Here is a 14,816-nt window from a genome sequence, read left to right on the forward strand (position 1 = left end):
CATATATGCTTGATGATGTACATCATTTTTCACATGTATATATTTAAATATTTTAAACATGTCGTTTTATATTCTTGCATCCTAATAATATATATACAATCCAATTTTATGACTAAATTGTTAAATATGTTTTCGATAAACAAAATGTGTGGATTCTAAAAGGGAGGGCAGAGAAGTGTTTAATGACTCATTGTTCACTGTGATATATATGGTGTGTATGATATAAGAACCACATCCACATACAACACAAGTAAGTCCCCACATTTAAAAAAAAGATATGATTCAAAAAATGTTATTTTTTTCACTCTGGTTTTCTCTCGTACCAAACAAAAAGAATTATGTATCTTCCTTTCCCATCGTACCAAACAGAGCCTTCGGGGCAAATATATATGACCTCCACTAGATGCATGCTTTAGCCAAATCGAGAGGACCACCAAACCAATGGTCGCCACTGTGAAACTTTCTCAATCCAATTATTGGGTTCTAGAACTTTGTTTTCTGGGCCCTTCGTCCTAAGGCATATGCTAACTCTTGTCAGCTTCCTTTCCGAATATTCAGCCGTTATGTCCCAACATTACGAACATTTTTCAAAATATAACAACTCCAGTCCAAAGGGCCATTTAGAGCTTTAGATAATTCAACATTACTACATCTAGATATGCTATGCTATGCTATATGAATATACTAAAAGAAGAAGATGAGCTTCCCACCTAATTAAATACAAAATTAACAAGTCATTTTTCTTTTCTTTTCTTTTCTTTTTTATCAAAACTAGGTAGACTTATTTGAAGTTTGATGTGTAGACAGATCGAAAACTTTTTGAGTTTACTAAAACAGGTATACCTTCGGAGCTGAGCTCTAAATTTAAAGAATATGCTCCATTTAATAAATATCTCGTTTTAAGCTCTATTTTGATTTCTTTATCTTAATTTTTAACAAAATTAGTATTGTTAAACCAAAGAGCAGATATCACTCAAAATAATTGCACGATTAAATGTTATGGTATGCTTTAAAATTATATATCGACATTTAAAAAAAATGGAGTCACAACTTATTTTATATATAACTTACAAGTCTCCTCGAGACTTTGTTAAGATAAGAGTTAGATCAAAGAGGGTAAGAGGACAAAACTATTAAATAGCCTTTTTGTTGTTTTCTCTATTTTATCTTTTGTTACTTCTATTTTATTTTTGCCCTTATGATATACCTTAATCTATCTTTTTCTACCTACAAATTACAATGTAATGTGACTAAGTCTTTCAATACTCACACGAACTAAAAAGGATTATTAAATGGAATAGAGCATATTTTTCAAGTTGGGGGCTCACGAGCCATAATTGTTGTTTGTTTTGACAGTCGCACCCTTGTTTAAAGGTTGTTATTAAGATTCAAAACCTCTGGCTTATTTGACACACGTGAACCTAAAACATAAAGAATCTTTAAATTGCTGCAGCAAACTAACATGAGTTATAATCCAGCTAATGCCATTAAAAAAACACTATTTTGCTGAAAGAAAAACAAAGAACGTGATCAATAATTCCCCTCCCCCCTGACAAGATTCTACTAATGAAAGGAATTTAAGTAAAGTAATTATTCTGGCCCTCAAGGATCTTAAAGGGTGTACCAGAAAACCCTTTTTGGATTGCTAATCTTCAATTTATCAGAGAATCAAATCCTGCCAAGATGCATAGATCAGGTACTAATGAAAGGTAAAGCATGATTGACCTTTGAGATTAAGGATCAATGATTGAGACTTATCCCATCTCCATGTATTGTTATACGAATGAGCAGAATAGTCATTTCAAAGTGGAAAGTAAATGGGGAAAAAGGGGAAATTCGGATCTTGAAGAACCATGTTTGAATAAGAAAGAAGATAAAAAGTGCACGAATCAGATGCCTAACAGTCTTAGTCCAACAACTACAGACACTATAATAAACTAAATAAAAGTACAAAAATACAATAAGGATAAGAAGAGGTGTAATCCTAATTCCTATCTGAAAAGTACCTAACATTCAGTTTTGCCACAAAAAATGACCGTAATAAAAGCATTTCTGGTGGACTTAACTTTTATTATGAGCTTCAGATAAAAGATAGGGATTCTCCAATGAAAGTGATAGGGTCAACTATGGATGTTCTTGTGGCTAGAAGGAAAAGTTTGGTTTATACTCGAGCTTCATTAATCCTCCAGATATGAGGTTCAGAAAATGGAATCAAACCCCCCACCCCACTATATGAGGACATGAGGGCATGGACTGAACTTTATAGTGACACAAAAGTCTATTTGTTTAGAAGCTACATTGTCTGAAAATCATATCATAGTATTAGTGACAGCAAATATTCCTCAGAGCTTTGATCAATGTTATTTTTCAACTTGAGAATGAGATGATGCCAACTGGTTCGGTTTGCAAAGCTCTTAGAATCAAAGAACATAGTCCAAAACAACCTTTGTCAGGGTTGGGAGATTATAGAAATAGGGATTGTCTCTTTGGAAAACCACTACTATCACACACATCATTCAATATCATAAGTATCAGATGCTATAGTATGTGACAAAATTACAGCAGAATGTCATGATTTCGAGATTTTGATACACATTCAATAGCAGGAGAAAGCACTCCAACTCCTCGAGAACCAACTTTTGAATGCATCTAATACATATGTTTATTGTAGCTTGGCCCAAGATTAGCTCAAGATTTATCACTAAGAGAGGGAGATTGTATGTGAACCTATTAAAAAATGTCCAACTTTTGAACGATCATAGGTTAGCATAAGTTGCTTTTAAATATTCTACAATGTCTGCACTTTCAAACATTTCCACTCCAGTGTTGGGATCTTGTAAGTAAGGAACCTGTCACCATTATAATATAATCCAATACCATATCATTCCAATAATTAATCACCTCTAACACAAGATTGAAAGTCTACCTACAAATGATTAACATGACATTATTGGCAAACTATTATAGGAATTCTTAGTTAATACCTGAAAATGTCCAACTGTTTCATAGAGTATCTGCCGTTTGGCGCTGCCACGTGCACAACTGAAAAGAGCATTGAAATATATGTATAAGTGAACAATTATACATCTCTTTCCACACATGAAGTAAAGGAACCCCTACAATGTAAGTACTAGTTTATGATGAAGTGTAAAGTGTTACAATTTACAAGGTGAAACATTACTAACAGAGTAGCATTTCATTGAGTTCAGAGTCAAACTACATGCACATGGGAATACATCTGAACAAACGTGTATGCATCTCATACATGTTGCACGGAAAAAAAAAACTGTTCGCTACATGGAAATAGATTCCTAGCATACTTGCCTCCGTTGTATGTGAGGTAGCTCTAACTCTACAAGCACTTCACGTACATATTTGCAAAAGGGAGATCCCTGAATGAGAAGAACAAGATTTCAAACTAGAACTAGGAAAGCAATATTTAAAAAAAAATCCAAGGAAAATACACTGTTTTCATACCACAGGTCTTGTTTATTTATCAAACATCAGAGCTCAGCTAGGTTGTAAACACTCACCTCGTATGCCCATATTTCAAGTGGTTTGGGTGGTAGTTTAGCAGGAGAATAAGTAGAACCCTGACCATAACAAAAGAGTTGGTTCAGGTAAGAATGCACCACAAAATTTGTTGTAATATCCAATCTGGGTTACTCAACATTTATGTCTGATTCAAAAAAAGCTCATTATATTATAACACTTTTTCAAAATTAAATGACACATCAATAGGAAGGAGTCCCTTGTAAAGAATGTGAATATTTTACAGACTTGATTGGATGAAAATAATCTAACCTTCCCTGGCCGACCAGCCAAAGCAAGACCTGCAGTTATAGTCTGCAAGGGAAAAGGAAAATAAAAAGTAAACAACACAATACAAACTAGATGGAGAACTATCTAGTTACTAGAAGACTAACCGTTAACAAACCAAGTGACAACATTATTGGAACATTTCCATCACCTGCACACGCAGACTTTAATGTTATGAAATTACAGGGAAATCAAAATCAAGGTAATACTGATTGATGTTAGGTCAAGACGACTACACACACCATATTTCCCAACCAAGTACTTGATTATGTCATCTGATTCGTACATTGAAACTCCGGTGTTTGGATCCACCTGTAGCAAACATGAACTTCTTAGTTCAACTCCCACTCAAACCATGTTTTCCAACAAGGTATGGTGTTACAAGGTACTCAAATGAAATTAAAAATATTAGCACAATGAAAACTTAGACAACAGATCAATTATGCTTTTGAAGAAAAAGGGGCAAGGGCTAGCATAGCCAAAAAAAAAAATGGCAGTATCATAGGAGTGTTAAGTTCTGGAAGATTAAGTTGAATCATGCAAGTACTTATTAAAAAATAGGAAAAGTGTGAAGATTGTGATTCGTATATGTTAGTTCATTGTCAGTGTGCATTTATTTAGACAAAGCTACTTCTCTCATTCAGAATGTTTTCCAAGTTGCCGAATAACAACATATATATTCAACTTGAATTTTATATGTAGTAACTTCCCTCAGTTGTAAAGAAGGAAAATAAATAAATAAAAAAAACTAACCATGTAGGGGAACTGCTGCTTTCCCCCCATCTGAACAACCTTGGGACGAAAGTTGGGTCCATTTCTTGGGCAAGGATAGAACAAAACATCAATGTCCAATACTGCAACAATTTCCCTAACCTGCATGTAATTAAGTTCTCAGTTCACACCAACAAAAAGGTGTAACATGACAAAAATAAATAATCAACTGGAAAAATTAAACATATAGAATATTATACTAAGGTCCAATATCTCATTGGGTATTAAACAGTGTAAAAAACTTAATCTTTGTCTACCAAGCAAACCCAATCTTCAGCAGCTAAGCATTCTCCTTTACGAGAAAAAAATAGTAGACCATAATTAAATGCCAGCATTAATCTGATAGAGATATTATCAATGTGAGATCTAATCAAAGAGTGATGCTGCAGTCGAAATGAAAATTTACAAAGGGACGATTTCCAATGGTTACAGCATGGTGTGTGTCATAAGTTTGAAATGATGTTTAGATTTTTAATAACTAACGAATACATTTGCAATTTGACAATGAAGATTGTTAAAAATAAATAACACTGATAATTTCTTTTAAATTAAAGTGCTTTTCCAGAGTTAATTTACCTTCCGACAAAACGGACAGCTGCAAATCCATTGCAATCCATATGTTGGAGGAGAACAGTATGAACAGTCAGTCTTAATAATGCAGAATGGCTTTGAAAAAATTCAAGAGATAAATAAAATGAAGTAACAAGAAAGAAATACCATAAGAGGTTATTCAAGTGCATCCTACTCATTAAACTAAGTAATAAATAAAATTAAAAAGGAAAATCAATACCCCTCAAATTCGTATATCTCAATTGGCTTCTCAGGACGAGGACCTAACTTCGACGTTTCTTTGACTTTGTAATCTGATATATACCATTTTAAAAATTTACAAAGAAAAAAATAAAAAAAAACATTTGTAAGTTTCAGATCCTTCCGAAAACAATTAAGAATACCATCAGTCTATTCACATGTATAAAGATTATTAAAATTTAACAGCTACCAGAAACATCTAGAGCATACTGGCCCGCTGGAAACTCATCCTTGGGAACTAAAGATACAGAATATCTGCAATTATTAAGCACAAATTAACATATTGTAAGTACATCAAAGAAAAAAGAGACATTTGTTCATTGCCTCAACCATGAAAAATAAGCTGCTATCACAAAGTTTAATCAGCAAGTAGAAAGTTTTAAGGTTGAGTAAACTTTGATTTTGTATAGGACCATATCATACTAATTATCATTAAGTAAATGTGTGATCAGTAGTCACCATTCATCAAGATTGTATATAATTATATGATGATGGCACGTCCAGCAGCTGGGACAAGTTGGAGAGTCATAAATTGAGGTGATCAATCAGCTATTAGTTGTTTGATCATTTACCAAAATTTTAACTAAAAAGGAAAAATTGTGATTGCAATTAAACGTTCAGGGGAAGGAGACAAGTAAAATACCTAAAATAAAGGGTTAGTTACTTCCTGAAATACGAACATAGGAATAATTGCAATATTTGTTTGAGGAATAATTGCAATATTTGTTTGATCCTTTTTTAGATTTATTCCATAAATTAAAGTATGGACGGATACTATCGAGGAACAGATGTTCTGAATCAAGTAATTTAAGTTAATTTTCTAAAAATATCAAATTACTTTGAAATTACAGTTGTTGTACAACTTTGGTCTACAAACTTTCAACTTGGATAGTGTACTACCATGAATTTTGGTGAGGTTGCAACTCAGCAATTCAGTTGAAAATAATTTTTAATGGTGATGGTCTATTTATATATAGCTAGATATTTGTATATTCATGAGCCAAAGTTGTAAAGGAAATATATTTTTTTAAGAAAAATAGTATTTTAGCATGGTCAAATAAAAACTATTACTAATACCGCTTTGGCATTGAATTATAGTTTACTGACCATTATACAGTTTGGCATATTTTTAATAGAAGAGCTAGCAATCCAACAATATCAAAGTAAATGATAATACCATCTAAGAATAAAAATTTACACCTAAAATTTACATTCATATTAATGAATGTAAATTTTGTCATGTTATTCTTTACATATAAACTCGTCCTCTCAAGAATAGACAGTACAAAAAGATTCTAAAAGCCATAATTCTTTTAAAAAGAACAAAAATGAAACACTGAAAAAATGATAAAACTCTAATACGCCACAAATGAGCATTAAATGACAACGCCATGTCATAACTTAACTTATACGAAATGACAGTATCAACAAACGATAAGATCAATCAAAGTAACTTGTTATAAATGATTAGTCGATAACATCTAAATTTCTTAAAAAAGAAGAAGATTATTTTCAGTATTAGCCCCTGAAATTATATCACATATATTGCTTTGGATTCCAAATTTTTAACCAACATAGTTTATTACACTGAATTAGACAACTGTTGCCATAATAGTTCATGGGTGATAAACTAGTATTTTTTTTTATATACTGGAATGATATCAATATGTTCGGGTAAAAAATAGAAATAAATAGTTAAGTAATATATAATAATGTGTTTTATTACATATATTATTCTTTAAAAGATCCACCCATTTTTAACATAATTAAAAGCAAATATAAAAACTCATTAAAGGAACAATATATTTTGTTAAAATGTGTGAAACATATAGATCATTGCTGTAACAAATGCATAATTCAGCTACTCTACTATGCAATCAAACATTTGGGGACAAAAGTGACAAAATGGTATAGTTCAACGGCGATACTAAAATTAATACTAAAAAGCTACTCTGTGAAAGGATGTGGAAACAAACAAACAACGATCAAAGTAAAAACAATGGTAAAAAGAGACAACAAGGTAAAATGAAACCTAGAAAACAAAGAAATAAATGATAGCACTATCTCTACAGAAAGGGCAGAATATTAAAAACGACATGATTATCCTGACAACGACATTATTACAAAGAAAATACACTAAACGACATCTTTTGATAAAACGATTATACGACATTGTCAAAGACAAACGACAACATTCCAAAAAATATCTTAACCAAACGACACGTTATGAAAAAGGCTCTTGCTTATCAGTAAGCTGAGTTTCTCAACCAAATCAATGACCCGGTGACTCCTTGAGCTTGTCGCTCGAGGAAGAAGCTAATTCCAACTCAAATTCGAATTAGTAATATATTTCTTTCCATATTTGTAATTTTAAAATCAGAGTAATTAAAAGATTTTTCAACAGACTTTGAAACTGTAAGAAGGAAAGGTAAGAAATTTTGCATACCCAGAAGCGAAAACGCCGGTGCCGAAACGAAAGAAGAGAGCAAGAGAAGCCCCGAGAATGTCCCAAGTCTTATCAGGTCGGACCCCAAACCTCTTGGGCTCCGGCGCCTTGAAATTGGGCGGAGGAGCAAATGTCAAAGACCCCTGCTGCTTCTCTTCTCCCTCTTTGCTCTTCACCGAAGCCGAACCATCGGGGCTCTGTGACGATGCTCTGATTGCAAATCGTACGGTTTTAGGTATAATCGTACGGCGCGAAAAGGGGGAGAAAATCGGAGGTGGTGCGAGGTTTATGGCTCCGGCGGCCATGGCGGTTAGAGGAATTTGCAAATGTTTATTGTGAATTCGAGTTAGTGTTCTCTGTATTTCTGGTAGCCATGCAATGGGACAGGTACAGCACAGGTACTGTAGTCCCCACCACGCTATAATTTTATGCAAAATGATAAAAAAAGCAACCAGCTAAAAGAAAGGGATTTTTTATTAATGGATATATAAAAAAAATAATTTAAAAATTAATTCAAATCTATATAATATAATTTTTTTAATGCAAAAATAAGTCTTCTCCTATCAGACTTTTGTTGATGAATACAAATCACTGTTCGGCTTTTGTTGATGAATAGAAATCTATCTATACAAAAAAAAATCCAAAATTATTGGATTATATATTTAGCATATACATTATTTAACTTTACACGACAAAAATTATCAATATTGTGTCAGTAAAGATACTTTTTGCCTTTGATTAGTCAAAGACAGTTGATAACTTTTAAAAGCTATAAATGTTTCAATGCTTATTGATTAAGATATTGACTATGTCAAATGTTATTCAATACGTGCCTAGAGTACTTGATCAAAGTATCTTATTTAAAGTATCTCTGTGAAAGAAAGAGACTTAATGAAGAAAGAAAAAAAAGGGAGAGTGTCAGAGAGAAAATAAAGTGGGATTTTTCCTATATACTTGTGTTAGAGAGAGTGATTTTTCTCTTATTATAAGAGAGAGAGAGTATTATTATTATTATTTGTGCTCACCTTACTTCGGAGAGAATTATTATAATCTTTTTGTTATAGTTAAATTATTAATTTTATTTCAAATTCTCATTTTTATTATCTAGACTTCAATTATAATTGAGTGTTTAGTACCATAACATACCTAACAAATGATTTAGACTGTGAAATTTGGTTTGGAATATAATTTATAAAGCAACTCTTAAAACTCCTTAAGCAATCCATAAAGCAAGTAATAAGAAACTTATAAGCAACTTATTAAACAACTTCTGAAAGTTAAAACTTCAAAACAACCCCTAAAGCAACATGTTAAGAAACTATTAAAACTATAAAGCATCCATATATAATAACATGTAAAACAACCCCTAAAACTCTATAACAACCCATAAAACAACTCTTTAAACTCTAAATCAACCCTAAATAACAACTTGATCCATAAAGTTGATAATGTTGATTGAATCCATAGAGTTAATTAATACAACCACACTATAAAATGATTATGTTGATTTGATGGAGTTAATTTGTTTATGCGGGTGATTAGATTGCTGCAACCAAAAAGAAAAAAAGAAATAACAATTAATTTATATCAAAAGGTTGATTTGGTAGTATTCATTGTGTAAAGGTTGTTGTAATAATATTTATAAAATAATTTGGTTGCTTCATAATTTGATATGGTTGCGAAATCTGATTGCTTAAACTAAGCAAATACGTAACTATAAGCAACTCATAAATTTCATAAGCCCCATAAAACTCCTTAAGCAACCCTATAAAGTTGCTTAGAAATTTCAAAGGTTGTTAATGAGAATCATAGGTTGCTTAACATGTTGTTGTCTGTGTTGTTTATCAAGTTCCTTTTGGGATTGCAGGTTGCTTAAGAGTTGCTTTAATGGTTGCTAAAAATTTGGTGATAGTAAGGATTATGGGTTGCTGAAGAGTTTTGTTTAAAAATTTCAAGAGTTGTTATATAGAGTTGTTTAGAAATTTCAAAGAAAGTTGCTTAAAAGTTTCAAGGGTTGCTTAATATGTTGGTTTATGGGTTATTTATCAAGTTGCTTTTGGGATTGCGAGTTTCTTAAGAGTTATTTTAAGGGTTGCTAAAAATTTGGTGATAATAAGGATTATGAGCCGCCGAATGATTGTTGCTTAGAAATTTCAAAGGTTGCTTAACGTGTTGTTTTATCATTCAAAGCAAACATTAACTTATAATATCAAATGATGAAAAAACTTATCTTTTGATGTGATAGAGTCATTTTATCATTCAAGTTATTTTTAAATGAGAGAAAACAAACATTAACTCATAAAATCTATGGGCATAGGTGTTTATGTTAACATTTCTTCAACAAATTTTATTTAACAAATTAACACAAATAAATATCCTTTCAAAGAAATACAGTATTATATCGGTCAAAATCATAGGTTAAATGGTTTATACATATATTTTGAGTTTATACTCTATTTCAAATCATTACAATAGAAACCGTAAAAATGAATTAAATAAAACATATAAATTATATATTTGAAAAAAAAAATTATAAAAAAAAAATAGAAAAAAATAAACATAAAAATAAAATATATATATATAAAAATAACGGTAGATGATACAATTTCCCAATAAAAAATAAAGACTCACCACTGCCTCTAGTTATTTTTTATAATATTTATTAAATTAAAATATGACATAATTTTACGACAACTCATAATGGTGTTGGACACCACAATTCATAATGGTGTCATGATGGTGTTGGACATCATTAGTGCTTTTAGCATTTCTAAAAAACAAACAAAAAAATCAGAAATCAATTAATTATAATAAATTTTTTTAAAAATTAAATTAATAGTGTATTATTAAAAAAAATAGTAATTTTTGTATGTAATAAAACATTACAACTATTTTTTTTTAAATGAACATTACAAGTATTTTAATTAGCACTTTATTCACTAACTCTTAAAATTATATTAATTTTAAAAAATTCTTAAAAATAAAATAATTATAAAATAAGCCATAAATTATATATATTTTATATATTATAATTTAATTAAACTTTATCTAATATTGTTATATTTAGAAGTTTATATTATTGATGTAGATACACCATTACAGTTTTATTAATATGAATTTTGTCATATAGTATTATATTTATAATATAATTAAATAAAAAAATATTTTTTCTCCTAAATCAGATAATATAATATAATTTTAATATTATTATGAATTATTTATAATTTAATATTTTTATGTTTAAATGGATGTGAATTTTATAAAAAAAATCTTATGAAACTTTAATATTATTATAGAGCTTGAAAATAAAAATTAAGCAAAAATGTTACTTGCACTTAGTATATATATATATATATTAATAGGTAGAAGTAACGAATGATATGATGCACGTTTACTTAGTTTTAGAGTTGTAAACATTGTCTATAATTTTAATAAAAACTAATTCATTATTTTTTTTAAAATATATATATATATATAATAGAATGAATTATAGTTCTATAGTATATATAAATATTTATATCAATAATCTATACATATATGAAATCTAAACACAACATTGACATAAATATATATTTACATGATTACATGATATATATATAAAATACAATAATATTTAAAAATAAATTTATAATAGAAATAAAACAAGAATAGAAAAAGCCATAGTGTAGACAATAATTTACATGCATCAACTATTTTTAATTGGGCTTATACATTTTTGGACCATGTGTTTTGTCTCATCACCTATTTGGACCCTGTGTTTTGACAAATTACTTTTTGGACCCTATGTTTTGTAAAATGGTTAAAATAGAACCCTAAACTCAATTTTGATGATGAAAAAATTGAATATAACACCACAATTTTTAAGCAGAATGATTTTATTTTTGTTCTGATTTGTTAGTTTGGTAAATTATTTGTGATTTTAGTTGAGAAAACATTGACCAAAATCGAGTTTGGGGTTTTATTTTAACAATTTTACAAAACATAGGGTCCAAAAAATAATTTGTAAAAACACAGAGTCCAAACAGGTAATGAGACAAAACACAGGGTCCAAAAAGGTATACACCATTTTTAATTTCTAATGTATCTCACTATGCCCACTAGTAAATTTGATGAAAAAAAAGAGCTACGGTCACTTGATAAAAAACTATCACACAAATTTATAAGAAAAAATTATATGTATGTTTTTATTATTTATAAATAAATATGATTTAATTATTTAAATTTTCATAAAATATCTTTAAAATATTATATTTTAATTAATTAATTTATTTACTTTTGTTTAAATTTATGTTTGTTCTAATATTTGAATTTGGCAGTAATAACAAAAGATTATATATTATATGTATAATATAATATTAAGTTTAAGTTTAGTTAAATTTTATTGAAGTTATTAAATATATGATTTTATTATTTTTAAATAATTATCATTGTAAAATATCTCAAAAATATCATATTTTAATTTATTTATTCAATTTTAAGTCATATTTACAATTTATTACTAAATATAAAAATATTTCGTTAAAATTAACCGAAAAAAAAATAAAAAAAAATAACAAAACATAATATGACAATTTTAAGTAATATATATTAGAACATATATATATATATAACTAATTCTTACTTATTTACAAACATAATTTAAAATTAAAAAAAATTAGAATCAATTTTGTGACAATTTTAACGGGACTAATTTTTTTTTTTAAGAAAAAAATATTTGATTGGGTGTGTTGTGGAAGTGGATTATTTGAGAATTGTAGTGATTGGTGGAAGGGATCTTCTTTTATTTTTATTTTTTAAAAATGATTGGCAATGTACATACCATAACATGTGAATGTGATCCGGAGAACAAAACAAAAAAAAAAAAACATGTGAATGTGAATAACGTTGCATGTACCTCTTTTGATGGTTGAATCACGTTGATAACGACATCAGTCATTCAATAAAGACAGAAAAAGAATCTGATCATATAAAGTTGTAGGATTTTTGTTGGTGGAATTTTTTTTTTTAACTTTTAATTGGGCAACCCGTGGTTCTAATTTAGGCATTGTCTCATCCTATTTGTCTATAATTAAGAATGAAAATTTTACATTTAAACTTAATTTTTCTACATGTAACTTAGATTTATCTCAATAGGGATTTAAGCTAAATTCCTTAATAACTATTTCTAATTTTGGGGTCTAATCTATATCTATTAAGTTCAATTTTTCATTTTAATCATGAATTTTATAAATTTTATTATAGTGGTGATATCTATATTAATATGATATTGAAGTCTTTTTTAGACTTTTCATATGAAAATGATAAATTAGTTTCTAACCAAAGGGAAATCCTCCCTATCGTTAGTTTTTTTTTTCGCTGATTTTTTTTCCTTCGTAATAGAAAAACTCTTTTACTTATTCTTTGTTTTTTGATGTACACATATATTTTCAGCATATTGGTGGGACATTTAGTTCAAGGTTGTAGACTTTTTGTTTTTTTTTTACTAAGCATTTTTGTCTAAATTTCTGAGCGCATCTCTTTCACATGTTAGCTGTATTGTTTTACAATGTGACCCATGGATTGGTTTAGCATGCCCTTTGGTTAGGCGATAATCTTTTTAGGTTGAATTTTTCATTCCTCCTGATTGTACTTTCCATTATGAATAGTGATATAGTCTATTCTGACAAAAAAAATTAAACTTATGCCAAAAAATATAGTAAGGTGACCAAAAAAAATTAATATGGAAGTTCAACAAAATATATAAAACATGTTGCCATAATTATCTCTCTCAAAGAAAATCTTTCATGATCAAATCTGCAATGGAAGCCGAAAGGAGATGGCAATGGCAAGATCTCTGTTTACGAGCTCATTGATGTTCTCAAGGCATTCAGCATTGTCATTCCCTCCAAAGACCTTTTTTGACAGTAGGAACTTGTCAACCAAGTTAGATCGAAAAACTTATGGGCTTAAGAGTAAATGAAGAGTGGTAAAGAAGCTTAGAAGAACTTAGGATAGCTATATGAACTTAGAATCAAGTTGCAAAGTAAGCATGGGGAGAATATTTGTATTACTCAATAGTCTCTGGTTACAATGTCCAATTTTCCGACCCCCTTCCACGATGAAGCGAGGTCCTATTTATAGGTGAGCTATAATGGCTCTTAATACAAAGTGGTCCCAAGGGGACAAAATGGTACCCTGCCATGCTACAGGAGGTTATGGTGCAGATTGTAGTGGTGTCAGATAGGTGCTGGTCGGCTCTGACCTATGTCAGATGTGTGATAGTGATGGTCTCACGATGTACTGTCCTTGTACAACCACTACTTATCTGGTATGGGTTCATGGTTCGTACTTCGTTTTCTTCAAGCTTGTATGTACCTAACCCGACGTACTTCGTACTCAGGCTTTCTCCTCCTTTGCCTTTCTTGGGCCCATTTTGCCTTGTCATTTGTACCTCCCAACACTTGACAAGGTTAATGTGTGGCTCCTGTCTTGGGAGTTAGTCATTGGATATTCTTTATTAACGAAATTCCTCACAACACCCGTCAAGCATGGGTAAGGTCTAGCCGTAGCTTCCATGCCCAACTCCACGAGGGTTAAACTAAGTGAAGACCTCTCGTAGTCGTGGTCGAGAGCTCGTGAGACGGTGGGATTGAGGTTCAAGGTAGTGTCTCGCACTTAGGACACATGTTAGCGTGTGAGGCGCAAGTCTCGTGAGACACAAGGTCTTGAGAGCCTCGCGGGATAATGGCATTAGCGCCTCGCACAAGCGGCGTATGGGCATGTGAGGCAAGGGCCTCACGAGATGCTAGGGCGCAAGGGCCTCACAGGATGGTGGAGCTAGCGCCTCACGCGTAGGCAGCGTATGGGCGTGTGCAGTAAGGGCCTCGCGAGACGCTGGGGCACGAGGGATTCGCGGGATGGTGGCGCTAAAGCCTCGAGAGACACTGGGGTGCGAGACGCTGGGGCGCGTAGGCGGCATGAGGGGCATGCG

At 30.8% G+C, this 14,816-nt stretch overlaps 1 protein-coding gene across 1 annotated transcript; it reads right to left on the bottom strand.

The window, feature by feature from the left end:
• Positions 1-2,515: 2,515 nt before the first annotated feature.
• On the bottom strand, positions 2,516-8,273 carry LOC133823922 (uncharacterized). Its single transcript, XM_062256775.1, has 12 exons — positions 7,847-8,273; positions 5,591-5,655; positions 5,381-5,453; positions 5,167-5,185; positions 4,573-4,692; positions 4,062-4,131; positions 3,927-3,970; positions 3,805-3,846; positions 3,534-3,593; positions 3,325-3,392; positions 2,985-3,042; positions 2,516-2,849 (listed from the first exon to the last, which is right to left on the bottom strand). Exons 1-12 carry the CDS (start codon positions 8,149-8,151, stop codon positions 2,757-2,759), a joined length of 1,017 nt encoding a protein of 338 aa, XP_062112759.1. The 5' UTR covers positions 8,152-8,273; the 3' UTR covers positions 2,516-2,756.
• Between the last annotated feature and the right edge of the window lie 6,543 nt (positions 8,274-14,816).

This window comes from Humulus lupulus, chromosome 3 (assembly GCF_963169125.1).
Source record: "Humulus lupulus chromosome 3, drHumLupu1.1, whole genome shotgun sequence".
NCBI lineage: Eukaryota > Viridiplantae > Streptophyta > Magnoliopsida > Rosales > Cannabaceae > Humulus > Humulus lupulus.

Excerpts from the sequence above, each read along its gene's own strand:
- LOC133823922 (XM_062256775.1), bottom strand. The coding sequence starts at position 8,151 with ATGGCCGCCGGAGCCATAAACCTCGCACCACCTCCGATTTTCTCCCCC. Across the intron at positions 3,594-3,804 it reads TGGCTGGTCGGCCAGGGAAG|GGTTCTACTTATTCTCCTGC; the intron begins GTTAGATTATTT and ends TGTTATGGTCAG. Across the intron at positions 3,043-3,324 it reads CTACCTCACATACAACGGAG|TTGTGCACGTGGCAGCGCCA; the intron begins GCAAGTATGCTA and ends TGCTCTTTTCAG.